This window comes from Neltuma alba, unplaced genomic scaffold (genome assembly GCF_004799145.2).
Source record: "Neltuma alba isolate B1F8T4 unplaced genomic scaffold, ASM479914v2 tig00010344_pilon, whole genome shotgun sequence".
In the NCBI taxonomy this organism is placed as follows: domain Eukaryota; kingdom Viridiplantae; phylum Streptophyta; class Magnoliopsida; order Fabales; family Fabaceae; genus Neltuma; species Neltuma alba.
This window is the reverse complement of record NW_021635254.1, coordinates 107,057-128,552: the sequence shown is the minus strand read 5'-3', so window position 1 is coordinate 128,552 and position 21,496 is coordinate 107,057. Positions and strand designations below refer to the sequence as shown.

The 21,496-nt window shown below is 33.4% G+C and overlaps 1 protein-coding gene across 5 annotated transcripts; it reads right to left on the bottom strand.

The window, feature by feature from the left end:
- Positions 1 to 1,798: 1,798 nt before the first annotated feature.
- LOC114755870 (PH, RCC1 and FYVE domains-containing protein 1) lies at positions 1,799 to 9,749 on the bottom strand. Of its 5 annotated transcripts, XM_028944759.1 has the most exons (10): positions 9,546 to 9,749; positions 9,334 to 9,402; positions 8,265 to 8,351; positions 6,869 to 6,958; positions 6,679 to 6,765; positions 6,359 to 6,553; positions 3,676 to 5,745; positions 3,378 to 3,524; positions 2,793 to 3,160; positions 1,799 to 2,134 (listed from the first exon to the last, which is right to left on the bottom strand). In XM_028944759.1, the coding sequence occupies exons 2-10, from the start codon at positions 9,400 to 9,402 to the stop codon at positions 2,014 to 2,016; spliced, it is 3,234 nt and encodes a 1,077-aa protein (XP_028800592.1). In that variant the 5' UTR covers positions 9,546 to 9,749; the 3' UTR covers positions 1,799 to 2,013. The 5 variants fall into 5 exon arrangements, with proteins under 5 accessions (XP_028800592.1, XP_028800591.1, XP_028800593.1 ...); XM_028944758.1 differs by having other exon boundaries at positions 9,334 to 9,749; XM_028944760.1 differs by having other exon boundaries at positions 2,793 to 3,151; positions 9,334 to 9,749.
- Between the last annotated feature and the right edge of the window lie 11,747 nt (positions 9,750 to 21,496).

Here is a 21,496-nt window from a genome sequence, read left to right as displayed (position 1 = left end):
TAGAACTATCATTATTATAAGGACTATCTTAAGAAGAAATGAATAAATATAAGAGACGAAGTGTATTGATGTCTTATATTTAGGACCAAAATAAAAATTAAATGAGTTTTTATATTAAGGAATGAGATAGTATTTTGTTTAAGTGATTAAATCCTCTACTATATGCTCACATCTAAATTGATTAGGTGACGGTGTTCATGGGTCACGATTGTAACAACTACATCTTGGTGTTGTCTCAAAATTGGGATGGTTTTTTTTCATTTTGTGTCTTGTCTTTTCCTGATGGCATCTCGTTCTAATTAAGACAAGACAAGATTGTTTGGTTTATCATTTTTTTAATTTTATTTTAAAATCAACTATGCAAATAGTATAAGAACCCATACAGTATGAAAAAAAAAAAATAGATAAAAAAATTTACGGTAATAAAAAATTGTTGAAGAAAAAATGTTCAATGCAATCTTGAAAGACAAAAGTGAGTTTTTTTAATTCAGTATCTACTGTATATTATTAGCTTACAGGATTACATGGGTAAGATTATCTTGGCAATTACGTGAACACCAATTATTAATTATGGACTGAACCATTTTAAAACCTTTAAAACTATATGGGGAGGACAATGGAAGGATGATGGGGGATATGTACAGCTAAGTCCAAGGTGGGACCCATGTGGGGCCTGCTTTTGCCACGTGAACCAAATAAAGCATCCACGTGGCATGCATGGAAGAATCACTTGTTCGTGGGATATCTGATGCTTTTGCCTCTTGCCGTCCTGCCAATATATCCTGTAACCTATATATTATAATATGCTCCTCTTTATTAATAAATATAAATATCATATCAACCTTTACCTTTCATGAACCCATATTTTGGTTCTTTTCCCCTTTATGAATCTATTCCTTCTCTACTTTTTCAGTTTTTCTTCCTCCATCATCTTCTCTTAATTTCATGCGTGTGTATATTAACAAATAAGATTTTTTATTAGTATGATATAAGCATTTACTAATTACTAATCAATGAGATCCTCATATTTGTAACAAAACTCAAACTCAAGTTTTTAGGATCTATGAAAACAGTTATTATCAACCAAACCAACAAACATAATTTTATATATATACACATATATCTTGCTAAAGAATCAAATTAATTTGTAATTAATAATAAAGCTTTTCGCGTTGGGTAAATGCATTTTTTTGAGAGGAAGGGAGGGAATGGCAGCAAAGAGCATCCCCCTGCAGGGCCCCACATGGATCACAAGCTTAGAAGACAAAAAATGGACAGAAAGAAGCAAACTTTAAGCGGCATCTTAAGTTTCTCTGCCCACAATGATTTTGTTTTTAAATTGGTCACAACAGAGATAATGCACTTTTTTGGGTTCTCCAATGGGCTCAACGTACGATAACATCCAGTGTGACCCACAATTTTTTTCCTCAGGTCCTTATAATGAACTTAAACAAATCATGACCACCAATTAATTTGTATTCCAATCACTAAAATTAAATCCCTAAACTTGAATAGAGTACCATAATCACTTTTGGATTACCTTCACCAGTACCAGCACCAGCAGCATGCATGCATAAACCTAAAACATGTTTTCTTATCACTCTCTTTCGTATGACTTCCCAGTTCGTTTAAATAGAGCTTTAAAACAAAACAAACAATGACACAAGTGAAAAGAATAAATTTTGGAAGTCACCAAGAAAGTGATGACCAAATTTAAGTGAATTCCTATAAATAGATTTTGCCTGTGGGGAGTGGGGGATGTGCGCGCGCGGCTCTGTCTGGCCATTTCAGACTAAAATTAACTTCAAAAGGGAACAAGCTTTTATAATGTAGATTAGAGAGAGACAATGTTCTTGGTGACTGTACATGGAATGGGACAATGCCCAAGAATATACTCATATGAACAAAGGATATTTGGGATACAAGAAGACTTTGTCCTTCTTGCAGTAAACCTCTCAGCTAGACTCAAGCTGCAGAATCAAGTTCCTGCTGGGGATGGAAACCAGGTAAACATTAGCCCTTCTCCCAGTTTTGGCTTGTCTTTATACATCCTTGAATCCCATACTTCTGATACACTGCGGCTTGATTCTTCTCCCACCATCTCTCGGCTTCCTTCTCAGAAAATTGTTTCCGGCTGCATTGCACAGATGCCAGTAATGGAGTTTCAGATCATCAAGAGTTGGATAGGGAGCCAGAAAATTTATTAAATAGATACTACATATGATCAGTTAATCACAGAGATACATGTAAGCATGTTAAGCAGACATGTTAATAGTGTCTCGTGCTAATAAGTTTATTCATGAACTCAGTTGGCATATCAACTTTTCGTAGACACGGCTAATTGAAGAACTTTTGCTGCATATTGACACCACCTAATAAGTAACCTCCAATCCCCCAACTGATCAATGAAGAAACATAGAAGACACGAAGATCATGCAGAATCTCAATTAAAGGATTGTATCATACCACAGATATCATGACTAGAAATTTCCTTATAAAGTTCAAAACTACAAGCAGCGAGAAAAGTGGACACTGATGACACTTTTGAGGTTCTAAGATAAATCCAATTAGGTAGACCAAAACAACAGTGAAGAGACATGCAAGCATGTTAGAGGATATAATCGTTTTCTAGTATTTAAACTTGTTTTTGGCTATCCACAACTCTACATGTTGCTTCTGAAGTTTAGGTACGATGTCTGTCTCCAGCTTTAGTGGCTGTGTATCAGTGTGTGCCACTAAAAACTTCTTGAATAACATCACTCTTAGATTGAAATAAAGCAGAAACGAATTACCTGAATCTAACTCTCTTAAGGCCCTTCTGCCCACATGGCAAGGCAGTTAAAGTGATGTAGACACCAGGCTCATACTGTTCTACCCATTCAACCTTCGAGCCCTCAGAGCCATCTTCATGAGATTCTGCTTTAGTTAACTGAGAATCCTCCTTTGATCTATCACCTTTAAGGATTGAACTTCTCGCAAGTTTGGATTTTAACGAGTCAGAGAACACGATAGGGGAATTTGATAGACTGTCCACATTGCCATCATTTGTAGAATTGATATCCGTACGAATGCGTGTTAAATTTGACAGACATTCCTGTATCCCCAGCTTTCCGTCTTGTTCGGCTATGGTTTTATCTGATACTGTTTGCAACTGCAAAAGCTATAATTATATAAATTACATAGTACAAGGACAGTAAGGTCACCACCATAAAGACAGACTAACTAAAATACACTGTTTGCTGCAGAAAATCTTAATATTACCGTGAAAGTAACAAGACCTATACAAAACGAAGGTGAATATGGTCAATCAATTGAGCTGGCCAGCAATCCATATTCTAGGTATAAGGAGGCCATAAATGGACGAAGAAATAACTCACCCTTAATACCAAGGCTTTTATGACCTCTTTCGCTGCCTTGCTCTTTGCAGCCTCCTCCTTTGCCAATAGCCAAGTCTCCTCAATCTTTTTATGACATTCTTGTAACTTACGGTTTCCTATCTCACATTGCTCTTCAAGGATTCTAGCCTAAATAAAGATATAAATTAGCACCATTTGGAGATAAACTCAGCTTTTAAATATGAACATAGAAAATTGTAATAGATAAATTAAAGCATAACAAGGAAGGAATTTTACGCACCAGCAAATATGCCAAAAAAAACAATGTTAAGTCACTTACCTCAGCTCTTAGCCTCTGAACTTCTTCTATCAATGTATTATCAGACTTTGTGGCATCTTTCTCTCCATACAAATTGTTGGATAAAGTATACTCTAAATGCACTGAAGTAAGAGAACCTAATTTATTTCTAAATGATGAAACAGAATTTTCTGTACAATTTTTAAACAGGGCAGGGCATGTAACTTGCCCCCATTTCGGCATTCCACCAGATAGAGAAGAAATATTTTCTAAATTCTGCTGGCTTTCTTGCTGGTTTTTCCACTCTTTTCTTCCACCTGGCATGCTTCTTTTGTAGCATGATTGACCAAGAGACAACAGTGGACCCTGTGTCACTGCTGTTTCTCCTCTATCTTCTGTAAAATCAGTAAACTTGTTCTGATTCTTCAGCACCTTTTGAGAATTGTAATTTCTTGACCTGGAAGCCGCAACTGAAGGTGTACTTCCAAGCTGCTTATTGAAGCATTGGTCACAAACCCGAAAAGCCTTGTTCTTATTTGGTGCCAGAGCTGCATCAGTAACCTTTTTACTACTGCATGGATGACAAAATAGGAGGCCACAATTATAGCAATTATGCTTCTTCCTTGTAAATCCAAAGGGCAATTTACAACCACTACAAGCTGACTGGTCACTAATAGAAATTGGTTTGTGTAAACAGATAGCAGCTGTGCTGCTTGGTCCACAAGCAATACTCTCTACCTGCCAGTCTCTTAGAGCCACAACAAAAGATGGTGAGTACCTGTCCTCGGTGTCACCTAACCCTAGCTGTCCATTTGCACCCTTTCCCCATGTATAGACACTCCTGGAAGATGTCAAGACAGCAACGTGATATGAACCTGATGATATCTCTTTCACAAACTCCTGTTTAAGAAGTCCTTCAACAATTGTCACTGATTTATCCTTGGCACGTGGACTTCCTAGCTGTCCATGCACTGCACTTCCCATTGTGAAAACTTTACCCATATTAGTAAGTGCTACAGTCAACATTCTTCCACAAGATACTTGAACAAAATCATAATCCAGCAGTTGTGAAACACAGGTTGGCAAGAGCTTCCTCCCGTTATCAGCATGGCCAAGCATCCCTTTCTCTCCATCACCCCAAGTGAACAGCTTACCAGTATTGTACCTAAAGCGGTCAACCATGACTTCAACAATTGCTGCTGTGTGCCACGATCCACAAGCAACAGACCTCACCCATAGACCCTTAAGAGATTCAACTTCTTTTGGTTGAGGAATGCTCAGAGAATTCCCATGCCCAAGAACTCCAAATGTACCATCCCCATATGTAAATAGCCGTCCGCAAGATGAGACAATTGCTGTATGCCATTCCCCACAAGTGACATGTGCTATAATAATACCATCTAAAGGACCAGAGAGTTTGTGTGGTATCCATTGAGTTTTGAATCTCCCTTCACCAAACTGATCTGCAACACAACCACTATTCCCCCATGCATATACTTCGCCAGAATCTGTCAAAGCACACGCATGGTACTCACCACAGGCAACATCCTTTACATGCACCCCATTAAGAGAATCAACAATTTTGGGAGAGGTTATATCTATATCAACTTTGAGCCCCAGCCTTCCTCCTTTCCCCTCGCCCCAGCTTAACACTTCTCCTTGCTTTGTAACAAGTACAGCGTGTTTTTCTCCTAATGCAATGTTTTCTACATCTAACATCATAGTGGATTCTAGTAACTTTGGCAACAGCATATGAGCTCCCTGCTGGTCGACAAGCTGGTCATTCCCACTCCCTGCAATTCTGACAATCCCCCCACCCCAGATCATGACATCTTTCAATATATTGTTATTTGCTACACGTGGAGAGGTGGCAGGCACAAGATACCTATAGGGCAAATCCTTCTGATATTCTGTATCAACATATGTTGACCTACTCTTGCTAAGAATATCTGGATCGATGCATGGAGAATTTGGAACTGAATTATCACCTACCCTTTGAGTATCGGATGGGAAAGACTCTGATGAATAGAAGCTATCACAATTATAAGATAAGCCATCAGAAAAGCACCTCTCTGAAAGTGACAAAGTAGGACTTGCACAAACGCTGTGTACCTTCCAAAGGACAACAATCGGCAGTCAAAATTAAGGTGGAAACTACATCATTAAACCTGCTTGTTTCATGGTATCTGAAATGCAACATTGATATGTTTAAGCATCGCTACTACTCAGACACGATATAGAGATTTTCAAAAGACACAATTTCTCATCTCTTCCACAAGAAAATCATATGTATTTGATAGTCTAAGAAGACGGGAAAAAAATAAGAGTGGTATACATTGAAAAGCCTTTATCATAAAACATAACTTACACACAGCATTAATGCATTTAACTTGTGGTCTGAATCCACATTCAATCATTTGAAGAATAATAATCATAATATCAAGGAAAAGGTCAATCTGATTTTTCATTTAATAGGTTAAATAAAACATAAAAGAGAAAAGATTCATTAAACACACGCACAAAAGAAGAAGAAGAAGATTCATTAAACACACACACACAAAAAGAGGAGGAGGTGGAAGAAGAAGAAGAAGAAGAAGAGATTCATTAAACACGCACACCCAAAATCATTGCACCTAAGATATTACTCTCAGATTCGAACTTTTTCCATAGGAAAGGAAAGAAATTTGAACTTTAGGGAAAGAGCAATGCAGCAGATTAAGGAAACCTTTGTGAATTCAGCAGCATCCTCCAGAAGGCCAAGGTTTTTCTTTCTTCGTAAGATTCCAGCTGGACTACTGACACAACTCTGTATACCTTTGCAGCTTCTTAAACTACTAAAAGGTTTTTGGTGTTGAGACTGAGAAATTACGGCTTTCAAGCCCACAAACCAAGAAGTAGCCTGTGCTTTGTCCTTGCATATCTAGTTGAAGAGATAAATTTGAAGAGGATTGAAACTAGAATTAGAAATTTTTAAATGAATGTGTATGTACAAAACAAAAGCACATTTGTTATATACATATACACACATATATGTAACCACATTACCAGATCAAGTGAGCGTTCACCATTAGCATAAATTAGAGAAAATGAATGGCACTCCTTCCCGTTTTGATTTAGCTTTTGGGACTTTATCTGAAAGTGGATGGCAATTTATTAGACTAAAACAAGTACGTTCTTTTTAGTTATCTTTCAAGACAGTGCAATGACTGAGAAGGAATTAATGTTTGTTTCATACATTTCCCTGCCCTTGAATAATTCTAGTGACTGAACTCAACCGCAAGTGTTTTTCCTGCTGTCCGGAGTACCAAATCAAATTTTTCTCATCCTGAAATTAGGGTAAAACACATTTTATAATAAACCTTATCATAATAAACATAAGAAATGCAGGAACAAATAGAGTTATACACGGGTGTAAGCGTGTGCTTGTGAAACAATATCTGTCAAGGGACAACGCAGTCAAGCACCACTAAAGTAACATATGACAGCAAACAAGCACAACAATTAGATAAAAACAACATTTGGGCCATGTGCGCTGTTAATGCACAAATGCAGGACAAGTGCTGAGAACTTGGTAAGCAATCAATTTTAGAAGTTACCACTACAGACCTTTGAATTTAGCCTGTTATATATCAAACTTATTAGTCCTACAATTTCCGCATCAAGGGTATAACACATGTTTGCCAATTGACATAAGCCATCTTGCATTTCACATTTTTTCCCATATATTTTTATGTCGCAATTAAGAAGATAATAAATTACCCTGATTACTTTGTAAAGCTAAAGTTCAATACAAAATGCAACAAACAAGATAAGTTTGATGGTGATATGGCTTAAAATTAGTCATCTTGTGCAGACTATTAGTATAGTTAATTTGATTGTGCCACGAAATCTTGTCCTGTTAGCAAAGAAGAGTCTTGTCTGCATTCTATGAAATGTATAGTTGATTTATATCATGAAATGAGCCTTCTTTCTTTGCCAATTTCTTTTCCCTCTAAGGATGATAAAATTTCTACAAAGAAAATAAAAAATGTTCCGTATCCTGGTTGAAATATTTGCTGCTTTCATTGAAGGGAGAGAGATAGACTAAACTGAATTCTATATTTTCAAAGAGCTTTCTGTTAAAAGTACAGATTCTGCGGTACATATCATGCATATCTGGGGGAAAAATCACGCACATTTGGAAATGAGTGAAAAGGATTACCGGCAGAAATATTAGTATTCTCTCAACCTTAGCAGAAAAAGTTTTCATTTTGAGACCACCACATGAACCTCAGTAAAATCTTATATGGAATGAGCAATCAATTGAAGAGACAATAAGAGCATCCCCAACCCCCAAAAAAAAAAAAAAAACCACAATGATAAAGAAACTAGCCAGAGGCGAGATTTTGTGGGAGAAAGGTATAGTAAAGAATATTTTTGAGCAGCTCCAGACAACCATGTGGAGCTTTATCTTCTAATTCCAAATGTAGCATTCATAAACAAGCCAACTCGTTCACATAGATATATCCTCATGTTAGGAACTTTTTGCTGAGGAATTATTCATTTGCATTTCATTTCCCTTTTCCCCTAATCACTGACGAGGAATGATCAAAGAGAAGTCCTAAATAATCTCCCATCTCACATATTCTTACCTGAGAAAGTCTGAATGGGCAGAGCTTCGGCTTCCCTCTGCGTCCACACTTCAGTAAGTATGCACCTTTCTTTATAAATACAATTGCCTGAGTAAAATTTTACATACCAAATTTTCAGTTGTGGATAAAAAGACACCAATTTTCTTACAAAGGTAAATTAACAGTAGAAAAGATTCCGTTAAGTAAATACAACACTAGAGTCCAAATATTAGTCACTTTGACAATCTGGGACTCCTTTCATAAAAATGATACTAAAATTCTAACTTCCCTATTGAAATGGGAAGTCACACAGAGACTCACAGATTCAGACATACAAGTGACCATGTACGGAGATGTGTGTGTATCTGTACCTGTACCTGTACCTGTACCTGTATGAATGCATGTAAAACGGGGAAAAAAAACTATGGGGAATGAAATTGAGATCGCCACTAGATTGATGTATGTTTGGAGATTCTCAACTGTTGTAAAATAGAAGTCAGAACAAAATTACATTAAACTGAACAGAAGGATTATAGATTTTTTCATGACTGTTACGTAAGGAAGAACCAGAAGCCCAAAAAAAAAAACTGCCTTTATTACTAATCACTGGCATGAAACCAATTCTATAAGTGATTCAGACATAGTAGACATATTCTGCCAGGAAAAAAAAAAACAAAAACAAAAACAAGTAGAGAAAGAAATCTGCCGATCGATCCCACGCGTGTTGTGAGAGTTAGTAAATGATAAAATCAGTTCAGCGCTTTGTTTAGAGAGGGAATGAAACAATAGTGTTAATGATTGTTAATAACTAGAGAATAGAGAATGAGAAACTCTCTTAAAACGGCAAAAGATTTTGAATGGGCCCAGAAAAGACAAATTTTGAATTTTGAATGGAAAACCAGCGATTACTTTAAAAAATTGGGACCCCCCTTTGTAGTTTAGGCATATTGCAGAGAAAAAACATACCGTAATCCTTTCATCAAAACAGCTCAAATTCACAGAAAGAACGAATGGATACAGTTCATCCACATGAAACAATTTGAAAACTTGAATGTCAAGAGAGAACTGAATAAAGGAACAGGAAAGTGACCTGTTCAACTGCTCTGTCAAAGGGGACTGCTGTTGTTGATATTGTCAAAGACTCATCTCCCATTGTCATCTTGCAGTTTCATGGAAAGAGAGAGGGAATTAATGGCAGAGAGACAAAACGAAACAAACAGTATAAGAATCCTTCCTTGGGTTTCCCGACAGAAGAAGAAGAAGAAGTAGAAGAAGAATGATGATGATTAAGGGAGAACTAACAAAGAACTCAAGCAAAAAGCAGACGATGCTTTCATTCAAGTTTCTCTCACGCCCATCCCTCTCTTTCCCTCTCTGAACACGGCATTATTAAACATCATTGGCACTTGGCAGAATGAAAGAGAAGGTGGGTTGGGGTTTCAACTCTCAAGTCTCTCCCTTTTTATGGGTTCAGCGAGTAATGCTGGTGAACCTGTCCTCGTTTGCTTTCTTTTCTTCCTTCCTTCACTGTGTCTCTGTGGGTTTCTCACTTCGTAAGCCGTGCAAAATTGCCAGAGAGAGCGCGTTAATGAGAGGATTCAGAACCAACCAAAGCCCATATGCACGTGTACACCACATCACTTGCTGTTCTCTTTCTTCTCTTTCTAATTCTCTTTTTGAGACTATAAAAAGAAATCGTCATAATATAATATTACCTCATGCTAATATTGTCCTTTCCTTCCCTTCCCTCCATTTGTTTTCATGTTCTTGTGTTAATAATATAATAATGCCACTGGAGTTTGGAAAAAAAAATCTGTTACTATTTAAATAATGTTGTAAACTCAAGTTATGCAATGAGCATCTATAGTTTAGGCAGAAATAAAACTATAATTTTAAAAAAATATTTTTATAATATATAAAATAAATATATGGAGGAGTTTGTCTCGTTTTACAGAAAAATGTTTCTGAAAACTTCCAAACACCCCTAAAGCAAACTTTAGATAGATTTTATATTGTTTTTTTATTGGACATAGTTGTTATCTTATATCTTATTAAAAGTAGTTTTTTTAATTAGAAAAATAGGCACCAATAAGTTTAGATTATAAACGAGATCCAATCCATACTTTTATGGGAAAACTTTTGTATCATTAAGCCATAAGATCAGTAACTTATTAAAGACGATTTTATCCGAAGCAAACTTTTTTAATCTTAAAAACTGGCGGCTAATGTGTAGGGATTAAAAGAGAATTTGTTGGCGATTTTCAGTGTAAATTGATGGGATATGCTAATTTTACTGATTATATTCTTTGTTCAAGGATTGATTTCGTTTTGACCTTAAAAAGGGCATTAATACAGAGGTCAATGGGCTTCCAAATTTCAGGCTAAAAGAAGATAATTAATGTTGTTTAATTGGATGTGAGATCAATGATTTGCGAAGTTATGGGGAAAATGATATAAAGAATAAAACTTTATTTAAAAAATTATTATTAAAAAAAAAAACTTTTGATCAGAACATTATCCGCCGTAGACAATTGCTGCTTTCAATTTTCTTTTTGCAGACGGAAGTGCAAAAGTGCTGAAATGAAAGAGTGTGACATATTTATTAATTTTTTAAAAATAACGATAGCTAGCAATAATTTTTTTTAATGAATCTATTAATTTTTGCATGTATGGATTTTTTTGGCTAATTTTTCTAATCAATTTGGGGCTGGTTATATTTTGAAATTGAGTTAGATAATTTAGATCCAACGATCAAGAAAAACATAATGATTTTTGCGGATCTAAATTCATTTTTGAAAAATAATATTTTTTAAAAAAATATTATAAAGTTTCTTAGAACATAAGGTTTAAATTTGGTAGTAGTTTTCTTAAAACTTGATAATAACTTAATTCCTGTTGAAGTTATTATAATTTGAAGCTCTTTTTGTAAAAAAAAATATAAAATGGTTAAGATAAATATTTCTCAATGTAACTTTTTTTTTGGCTTTTGAGAAAAGGGAATTGACAAGAACTCTATCAACTCACATCACAAATATATTTAAAGAGAAAACAACAAAAAGTATGATGTTGGATGTTGTAAAGATGAAATGAACTTAGGATGCTTAATGTTTCCAATCAGAAAGTAAAATGAACAAGAAAGTAAAGTAACATCAAATCTTCCATTCACTACATTGAAAAGGTAAGAAATGAAATTTTTTTTAAAAAAAAAAGTGGGGAGAAATGAGTGGGCATTGAATTGAAATAAAATGAAATGAATTGGCTGGTAACAAATTGGATGGAAGTAATTTGCATTTGCTTCCAAAGTTAGGTTTACTAAAGTTACATTAACTCTGACATTTTGTCCTTCCCGTAGGTCCCATTGACAGTTCGTCTCTTTTCACCCCACTTTAATTTTTTTTAATTGTTTTTTATTACTTTTTCTTGTTTTTAATATCTTTTTCTTTATACGTCATAATTCCGAATTTTGTCTAAAGATTGATTTGAAATTCCAAACTTAGCCATGTTGTTATGAAGAAAACCTTGACTGCATGTAGGGGTGTTCAAGGCCGGCCCGTCCCGATCGGCCCGTTCCGGTCCCGGTCTTATTGGGACGGGACGGATTCGTCCCGAAATTTTTCGGGAGGGGACAAAAAAGGGACCGGGACGGGACGGGACACGGGACGGGGTCGTCCCGTCCCGGTTCCTTTTTTTTTTAAAAAAAAATTAATTTTTTAATTTTTTATATAATATCATTTTTTTCATATTTTTTTAAAATTTGAGACTATTGTATGGAACTATGGATATATTTATTTAGAGTTTTTATATTTGTTAATGATTTGAGATTATTGATTATTAGAATTTTTAGCAAGTTTTTATTGTGTTAAAAGCTTTTGTTTAGAGTTTTTAATAACTATTATATGTAATATTTTGAGCTTTTGTTTAAGAGTGCCCAAACAAATAAAAAAGATGTTTTTATAAGATTTAAGCTCAAAAAAATATAATTAAAAAAATTAGATTTTTTTAAAAAAATTAAAAAAAATAAAAAAAAATAAAAAAAAATTATTTCGGGACGTCCCGGTCCCGTCCCGGATCCGTCCCGTCCCGTCCCGACCGGGACCGGGACAACCCCGGGACGGGCCGGGACACGGGACAGAAAATCTGTCCCGTTACTGTTCATCGGGACGGAACCGGGACGGGCCTGTCCCGGTCCCGATCCGTCCCGTGAACACCCCTAAGTCTGCATGGAGGTAAAATGAAATGTGAGTCTTGACAGTAAGTCACATTATTTATAACTTATAAATAATGAGATTCTATGTAAATTTTAAGTGAATATTGGTATTTTAAAGTATCAATTAATAAATAATTATTTCATTCAGAAATTAATATTAAAAGACAAAAATATTAAAAAAAAATTTGTTATGATTCATGTTATCAAGTTTCGCATATTTTTATTTAATATAATTTAAATGTATGCATAAAAACATGTTAAAGTATGTTTAAAAATGAGACATTATCCAATTGTAAAGGATAATGTTGTCTTACTACTAAGACAACTAGTCCTTAATAGCTTCATGTATACATATAAGAGCTCCTAAATTTCTAAGAAGGAATTCCTCTAATATTATTACGAGTAGACTACTCATTTGAGCAAAGTATCGTATCATAAAATACCAACTTTAGTATATACTCCTTCCGTTTCTTATTATAAGAGACAAATAACTAAATTATGTTGATCAAAAAAACAATTAAAATTAGTTAAAGACAATTAATATGTAAAAAGTATAATATTTTTTTCAACAATGTCCTCATTAATAAGGAGAGAGAGCATGAGAAAGAACAATTAAATTATTAAAAGAAAGAGAAGTGGGGGGAGAGACAGTATAAATTGGAGACAAAATAAATAGGGGTAAACTAGGAAACCAATACAAAAAAATAGAGACAACTTTTAAGTGTTTCTTATATATGAGAACATGTCATAAACATCAAGTGTCTGTTATAATAAAGAACGGAAGGAGTACTATAAAACCTTCTATAAATACCTCCGTGGAAATGAATTATCTTGATAAAAAAGAGTGAGAATGAAGAGAAAAAAAAGTGGAGGAAATTAAAAAGAGCTTTAGGAGCCGAATAATGTTGTGAAAATTTATATGCATGATGCATAACTTTTTTTTTTTTTTTGAAAAAATGGGAATCCCCTTTGCATTTTAGTTATTGTAGTTATAATATATATATATTTTAAAAATAAATAAATTATGGTTCCACACAAGACCCACTTTCTCTCACAATGATTGAAGTGAATGACTTTTGACTATTGACAAGTGTAATTATTTGAGCCCTTCTTAGTTATGCTCAACATTTTTGAACTATGTGTTTCACTTCCATAATCATCATTATTCATTACTCACCCCAATGAACTGCAGCTTAAACAAGGGTTAATATCTCAAGAGTAATTTTTGTCAAAAGTGGCTTTTAATTAATTAATCTAATTAATTAGTAATTAACAATTAATTTCCACAAAAAGATAGCTCTTATGAGAGAATCTTCCTCACGCTTGCTCCCACACTCAAAAGTTTCAATACCAACAAAAAAGAGTAGCTTTTTTTGTACCAAAAAAAAAAGAGTACCTTTTGTCTATCTTATTATATTGCATTTTATGTGAACTTTAATAGGTTTCAAAGGAAAAAAAAAAAAGTGATCCTTTCAACTAGTATTATTCTTGAATTTTGTTAAAAATTAGACATATTTTTTATATTTTTTGGAATGGATATTTTCAAATATAAATCGTATAAAAATTTTAGTAAAGTTCATCTCAGGTATTTATATAAAATAAATAAGATAGATACGTGCATATTTTAATAATGAAATAGAAATCGGCATAACCAAACGGAAACTAGCATAATTTTTATTTTAAATTTTAGTAAAAAAATTTATGAATTCTGGAAATAAAGATTCCTTTCTCTTCCCCCTATCTCCCATCTCCAACCATAGGGGAAAAAAAAGGATTACTCTTGTTACATAATTGAACAAACAAATTGTAACTTTTTAAAGCTTGTCACTTATAGACCAACAAAGACATTGGGAGCCAAAAGTAGAGAGGGAAAAAAGCTGGTATAACACAAATATTTCAAACTCTCTTGTTTTCATTCATTGCACGCATTGGGAGCTTCAAAATCTTGGAATTATCTCTCTTTCCCTCTCTCCTTCCCTCTATTTTTTTTTTTCCCCAAACTTGTTTTGTTTTTGTATACCTCACCATATATAATTAGAAAACTTGGTTATGAATATAAATAATTTGACCTAAATTTATATATATATATAAATATATACACATTCCATCTTATCCTATACACCTACAAGCAATAACTAATTCGATCACCTATGTTAAAATATTGGCTAAAATTATTTAAAAGTAATAAATGTATAAAAATGGAAAAATCATAAAAATTTAAAAGTAATAAATGTATAAAAATGGAAAAATCATAAAAAAAACTTTAAAAAATTTAAAAAATTACATTCAGAGACCTATTCACAAAATGGTTGTCATTTACTTATTAATTATTATCAAAATCAATATTAATATTGTAACAAGTCTTTATTTGCAATTTTTTTATTTTTAAGATCTTTTTCTTTACGATTTTTCCTGTAAAAATGTAGTTTTTTTTTCCCAAACATACTAGATACCTTTATTTATGAAGATGCTTTTAAAAAAAGAATAAATGAAGAAAAAAAATAAGAAAGAATGGATGCTTTTAGGAGAAAATTTTATTAGTCCTATTTATAGGTCATATTATCAGAAAATGTATATATTAAATAAAAGTAGAGTTATAAAGTTATTAGGATAAAATTAATGATATTTATAGTTTTTCTAGATATTACTAAAAGTGATAAATAGGAACAAAACAATATAGGGAAAATGACACATAAAGAAGCTTGAAAATGCGAAATGCTAATTTGGCAAATTAAGGAAATGTAATGACAGAGAAGAAAGTCTTTCCCAAATTAGAATTTTAAAATTCAGTGAAATGACAAAAATGTCCTGTTTTTTTTTTTTAAAAAAAAAAACCTCAACCCCTCACTGGTGGCCAGTGGCTGGCGGCCAGCAGCCACTGCCAGCCACCGGTGTGGTGGTTGCCGGTGAAGTTTTTTTTGTTACAGTATTTTTTTTTTTGCATGGAAGAATATTGGTTCAAAGTAGCGGGATGAGATTTGATCTCATGACTCCTTGGTCATTTGGCCCAACAAAAAAAAAAAAGATGACCATTAGATCATCAAAGACTTCTTAACCTTATAATGCAAACAAAAATATAAATTGACTCTTTTACAGTAACTCCAGCCCGTGACAACAATTTATATGAGGATGACAAGTCTTAATTGAGAAATAACAATTCTAAATGTGATATTAACAAAGTAACTTTTCCTGATACATAATAAGAAGTAGCATGTACATTAATTAAAAATGACCATGATTTATTTGAAAATGACACATTTTAACTAAAAAATCACAAGTCTAAACTTGAGATTAATAGTGTGTCTTTTCCTGATACATAACAAGAAATAGTATGTACATTAATTAAAAATGACCATAATTCATTTAAAAATGACACATCTTTATTGGAAAATGACAAGTTCAAACTTAATACTAACAAAACAACTTTTCCTGATACATAACAAGAAATAACATATACATTCCCAAATAAATTGTTGTCATTTTTCACTAAAGACGTGTCATTTTCCAGTAAAGATGTGTCATTTTTAAATAAATTATGGTCATTTTTAATTAATGCACATGCTATTTCTTATTATGTATCAGGAAAAAACACATTGTTAATCTCAAGTTTAGACTTGTTAGTAAAGACATGTCATTTTCAAATAAATTATGACCATTTTTAATTAATGTACATGTTACTTCTTGTTATGTATAAGAAAATATTGCTTTGTTAATATCAATTTTAGACTTGTTATTTCTCAATGAAGACCATGGAATTAAAAACCGAACCGAACCGGTCGGTCCAGATCGGAAACTGGTGAACCGGCTGGAAAACTGGGCCAGTCTAGCATAAGAAGCGGAGTCAATTTGACCCAAATTAAATCGGGTAGACCCGGAAACGACTTGTGCAACCCGGTGGGTCATTGGGTCACCCGGTTTGTTTTAAAAAAATGTTTCCTGGGATTAAAATGATGTCGTTTTGGATTTTTTTTTAATTTGAATTCTGCTTTTTGGCCTTTTTCAATTAACTGTTTAAAGGAAAAAAATTTCCTCCAAGTAATCAGACCTGCACTTCGCTCTCCCACTCTCTGTTTTCATTCCCTCTTCCCTGGTTGGCGATTTTCTTTCCCACCGTCTCTCTTGCAGCAATCAGTTCCCCCTAGCTCGACTTTCTTGTTCATCATGTTCTTGTTGCCGTTGTTGGTCCGTTTAGAGTGGAGACAGTCACCATTATTTCTGCGATGGTTCTTCACATTGAGCAATTGTTCACTTCAGAGTTTAGTGCGACGCCGTTCACAGTGAGGGAGCTTGATGCCATCCAGACTTCAACGGCCTTCTAATTTCGACTATCGTTCACATTCTTCCATCACTGGTTTGCTTTTTTATTTTTTTATTTTACAGATTGGGGTTTCGGTTTCGGATATCTGGTTCTTTCTTGTAATGGGGATTTCAAAAATTAATTTCTGAATGATTTTGCTTTTGATTTGGGTTTAAGATTTTTGTTAAATGGACTTTATCAAAGTTTACGTAAATGACTCTTGCTCTGAGCGACTAGGCCACTGATTTCATGCTTTAGATGATTGAGATTACGTTAATGACTCTGTTTCAGTGTTTTTTTTAATTTGTAGTTTTTATTCGATTGTTTGTGCTGAGATTATTAATCATGGATGATACAAATACTGAAAGAAATAAGAATCTGAATCCCACTTCTGGTTCTAGTTCTGGTTCTGTCAATAATAATCCCAGAAGTGACAATGAGAACCCTACCTCTGGTTCCACCAATAATCTAAGCAGCAATACGCCCTCATATGGACCTGGTAAAACTGATACTGCATGGGCATATGTTTCCCTTAAGAAAGAGGAGAAAGTAGATGTCTTTACCTATCTATTGTGTGCATCAAGTTACAGGGGAGGTGGGATAAATAGAACAAAACAACATCTAGCTGGTATCTCTTGTCAAGTTTGCTCTTGTTAAAAAGTTTCTCATGATGTACGTGCCAGAATGAAAGAATCTTTGGTAGCAGGGTCAAAGAAAAAACCTGTTAAACATGTAAAAGATGACACTGAAGTTGGGGAAATTGAGGAACTGGCTGATTTACCTCTACTTAGAACAGGCACTGAGAGTAGTGGCAACAAGAGGAAAGCTCCTGAGGTTGGGAGGGTTGACAATTATTTTGCTCCTAGAACAACTCCTGGTTCCCAACCAAGCCTCAAGAGTGTATTGTCAACTAAAGAAGCACAATATAATGCCAAGATGGTTATTGCTCAATGGGCTATTGTTAACTGCATTCCATTTAATACATTAGATTGTCCTCTTTTTCAAAATGTTGTTGATGTTATTACTGCAATTAGGCCTGGGTTTAAAGCCCCTAATGCTCATGATTTTAGAGTTAACTTGTTGAAAGATTGGAAAAAAGAATGTCAGTTATTGATTGAGAGTCATTGTGCAAAATGGAAAGAAAATGGATGTACACTCATGGCTGATGGTTGGACTGATGTTAGACAAAGAACTTTGATTAATTTCTTAGTCTATTTCATCCATAATATAGTATTTGTGAAATCAATTGATGCTTTAAATGTAGTTAAGGATGCTAAAACTTTACTCTCATTATTTTGTGAAGTTATTGAGTGGATTGGCCCTGAAAATCTAGTTCATGTGGTTACTGACAATGCTGCTGACCATGTAGCATGTGGTAGATTAATTAAAGAGAAATATAAAACTATTTATTAGTCACCTTATGCAGCTTATTGCTTGAATCTTGTTTTGAGAGATATTGCTTTCTATGCCTCATGTATCAAATCTAGCAACAAAGGCATCTAAAATCACTATATTTGCATATAATCATACAATCTTCTTGTCATAGCTAATGAAAAGACCAAATTGGAAGGAAATTGTCCGTTCTAGTGCAACAAGATTTGCAATTACATTCATTATCTTGTATAGTATATATTTGCATAAACATGACTTACAAGCTTTAGCTATTGATAAGCATTTTGTGGATCACAAGTTAGCAAGAACTGAAGCTGAAAGAACTTTCAGTGCAATTGTATTAGACAATCAGTTCTGGAATGAATGTTACCAAGTTGTGAAGATTGTGTCTCCACTTATGAGACCTCTGAGGATTGTTGATTCAAATGAAAACCCTTTGTTGCCTTATGTATATGAAGGGATACAAAGGGCTAAAAATGGAATCAAGAACATCTTTCAAAGGAATAAGGAGCTATACAAGCCTTACACTAACATTATTCAAGCTCGATGGGACAAGCATTTGAAGCAAGAACTTCATGCAGTAGCTTATATGTTGAATCCTGTTTTTTTCTATAATCCAACTTTCATCAAAAAGAACAAATTGCAAAAAGATTTGATTGATGTCTTTGAGTCATTCTCAAATGAAAATCTTGCTTTTGTACAATGATGCAGCAAGTGTTTATTTACTGTGATTGTAAGGATTCTTTTGATAGATTTTCATGTAAAAAAGAAGCTCAAAAACTAGATCCTCATAAGTATATTTCATTTCATGTTTAATAGCACATGTTAATGCATATTTAATATCAAATATATGAATATAATTAAATATCTTTTATTTTATTATGCAGATCAGTGGTGGTCATTTAACGGGAGTTCAATTCTGAAATTGCAACAAGTTGCAATACGTATTCTTAGCCAAACATCTTCTTCTTCTGGATACGAGAGGAATTGGAGCTTATTTGAGCGAATTCACAACAAAAGAAGAAATAGATTGGAACATGAAAGGTTAAATGATCTGGTTTTTACAAACTACAATCTGAGATTAAAAGATAGGTAATATTAAAAATTATGATTTATGAGTGTTTTTATTGAATATTTCTTATTTGCTTTTATTGAATATAGAATTCATTAATGTTGATTTTCATTTTCTTACATTTTGTCATTAAAGGAATCTATTGAACAAGAAGAAGACAAATTATGATCCTATTGATTATGAATCAATAGATAAAGTTGATTTTTGGATGGTTGAAGATGCAACTCTTGAATTTGATAATCTAGATGTAATAAATTTTGAAAGAGTTGTCAATAATGAAGACATTGCAACTACATCAACTTTTGAGATTGAGAGGCATGATGAAAGTTTGTAATAACCTAGTAATCTTTTCTATTACAGTTACATTTTTATACAAAAGTGTATAACTATTTTTTTCACATAACCATTAACAATTTAATTATTGTCATGTATAGGTGATGAAGCTATGCATATTCCTGAGCCTCCACCTTTGAATGATGATGATATTACTCCAAGTGCTTGTGCTGGTCCTTCTGTAGCTTCTCCTCCTCCTCCTAGTGTCTCAATGCCTATGGATTTAAATGAAGTTAATGATAACTTTGGTGTTGATAATTACTAGTTGGTTTAGTGATTGAATCATTATAGGTACCAATATGTATATATATATATATATATATATCTATTTTGATAGTTCTCTAGGATGAATATTTAGTATTTTGGTGACATGGGATAGTAGTATAACAATGTGATGTTATTTTATTATGTAAAAAAGGTTAAAACTTGAAAATACATTGTAAATATATGATTATTTTGTTAATAATTTAAGATATTAAATTGATATTGAATTTTTGGATGGTGTGATAAGAATTTATATTTTTTTTAATTCCTCACCGGTCTTACCCCGGGTCAACTCCTAGCTGACCCACTAACCCTTGACCTACTGCCTTGACCGGTTCAGTTGCCGGTCCGGTTTTCAGTACCTCGATTAAGACTTGTCATCCTCAAGTAAATTGTTCTCATAAGCTGGAGTCAAAATAAAAGAGTTAACTTATATTTTTGTTTATATTATAAGGTTAAGAAGTTTTTGATAGCTCAATGGTTATCTTTCTTTTTGTTGGCTCAAATGATCAAAGAGTTGTGGGATCAAATCTCACCCCTGCCATTTTGAACCAATATTCTCCCATAAAAAAAACTGTGACAAAAAAAATTCATTGGCAGCCACTACACCGGTTGCAAGCGTCAGTGCCTGGCGGTGGTTGCCAACCGCCGGCCACCGGTGAGGGGCTAAGGTTTTTCTTTTAAAAAAAAAGATACAAGGGGCATTTTTGTCATTTTACTGAATTTTAAAATTCTAATTTAGGAAGGGCTTCCGTCTCTGTCATTATATTTTCTTAGCTTCTCAAATTAACATTTCACATTTTTAAACTTCTTTATGTGTCATTTTCCCAACAACATATATCATATCTAATTTCTGTGCTTTTTTTTTTTAATGTGGTTAAGTCGTGAACAAAATGATTTGACTTCACATGGCTTCACTGTGATTTACAATTGGCAAGATAGATTGGCCATATGCTCTTTAACTTGCAGCAACAGCAAATGTAAATCACATTTCACAGAAGTAAGAGATAATATATACTCCCTCTTATCCTAAATATAAGACCTATTTTGTATAATTTACACTATAAAATAGGTATTATATTTAGGATCGAGAAATATAATTTCTTTTTCTTTTTGGTAATTATTAATTAATTAGATTGACTTTTAAAAGGAAAATTTTCGTTATTGGTTACAGATGGTGTATATGTTTGATATATATTATATAGTAGTAGCACTATATGTTATATAGTACTAGTACTCCTTCAAGTTCTTAATATAACATTTATTTAACTAATTTGATTAGATTAAGAAAGTTAGGTAAGTTAGTTAATTATAATAAATATGACATGTTTTTCCTAAAACACCATAATCATTTTTCTTAATATCTTCATTTTGTTTTTTACTTGATTATAATTGAGGGAGTATCCATAGAGGTAATTTAGAAAAAACTGATAAATATGAGAAATATGTTTTATATTTAAGACTAAAATCAACTCAACAATTAGGTCCTATATTAAGGACCAGAGGAGTATTTAAATTAATTTTCTTGGCAGTTTCACGAACTGACTCTTCTTTTTCTTTTTTTCTTTTTTTCTTTTTCTTTTTTTGGTTGCGGTGTTGGTTAAACCGTGGCTAAATTTTATTGTAGCAACAATATTTAAAACCACGACCACAAACAAATATACTAGTATAAAAATATGGTCTTTTAG

What these genes read in the sequence shown, in the direction of transcription:
- LOC114755870 (XM_028944758.1), bottom strand. Translation starts at nt 9,402, where the DNA reads ATGACAATGGGAGATGAGTCTTTGACAATATCAACAACAGCAGTCCCC. An exon ending in GCCCATTCAGACTTTCTCAG is followed by an intron (nt 6,959 to 8,264) that starts GTAAGAATATGT and finishes CCCTAATTTCAG; the next exon opens with GATGAGAAAAATTTGATTTG. An exon ending in CTTAAGAGAGTTAGATTCAG is followed by an intron (nt 2,135 to 2,792) that starts GTAATTCGTTTC and finishes TGTGCAATGCAG; the next exon opens with CCGGAAACAATTTTCTGAGA.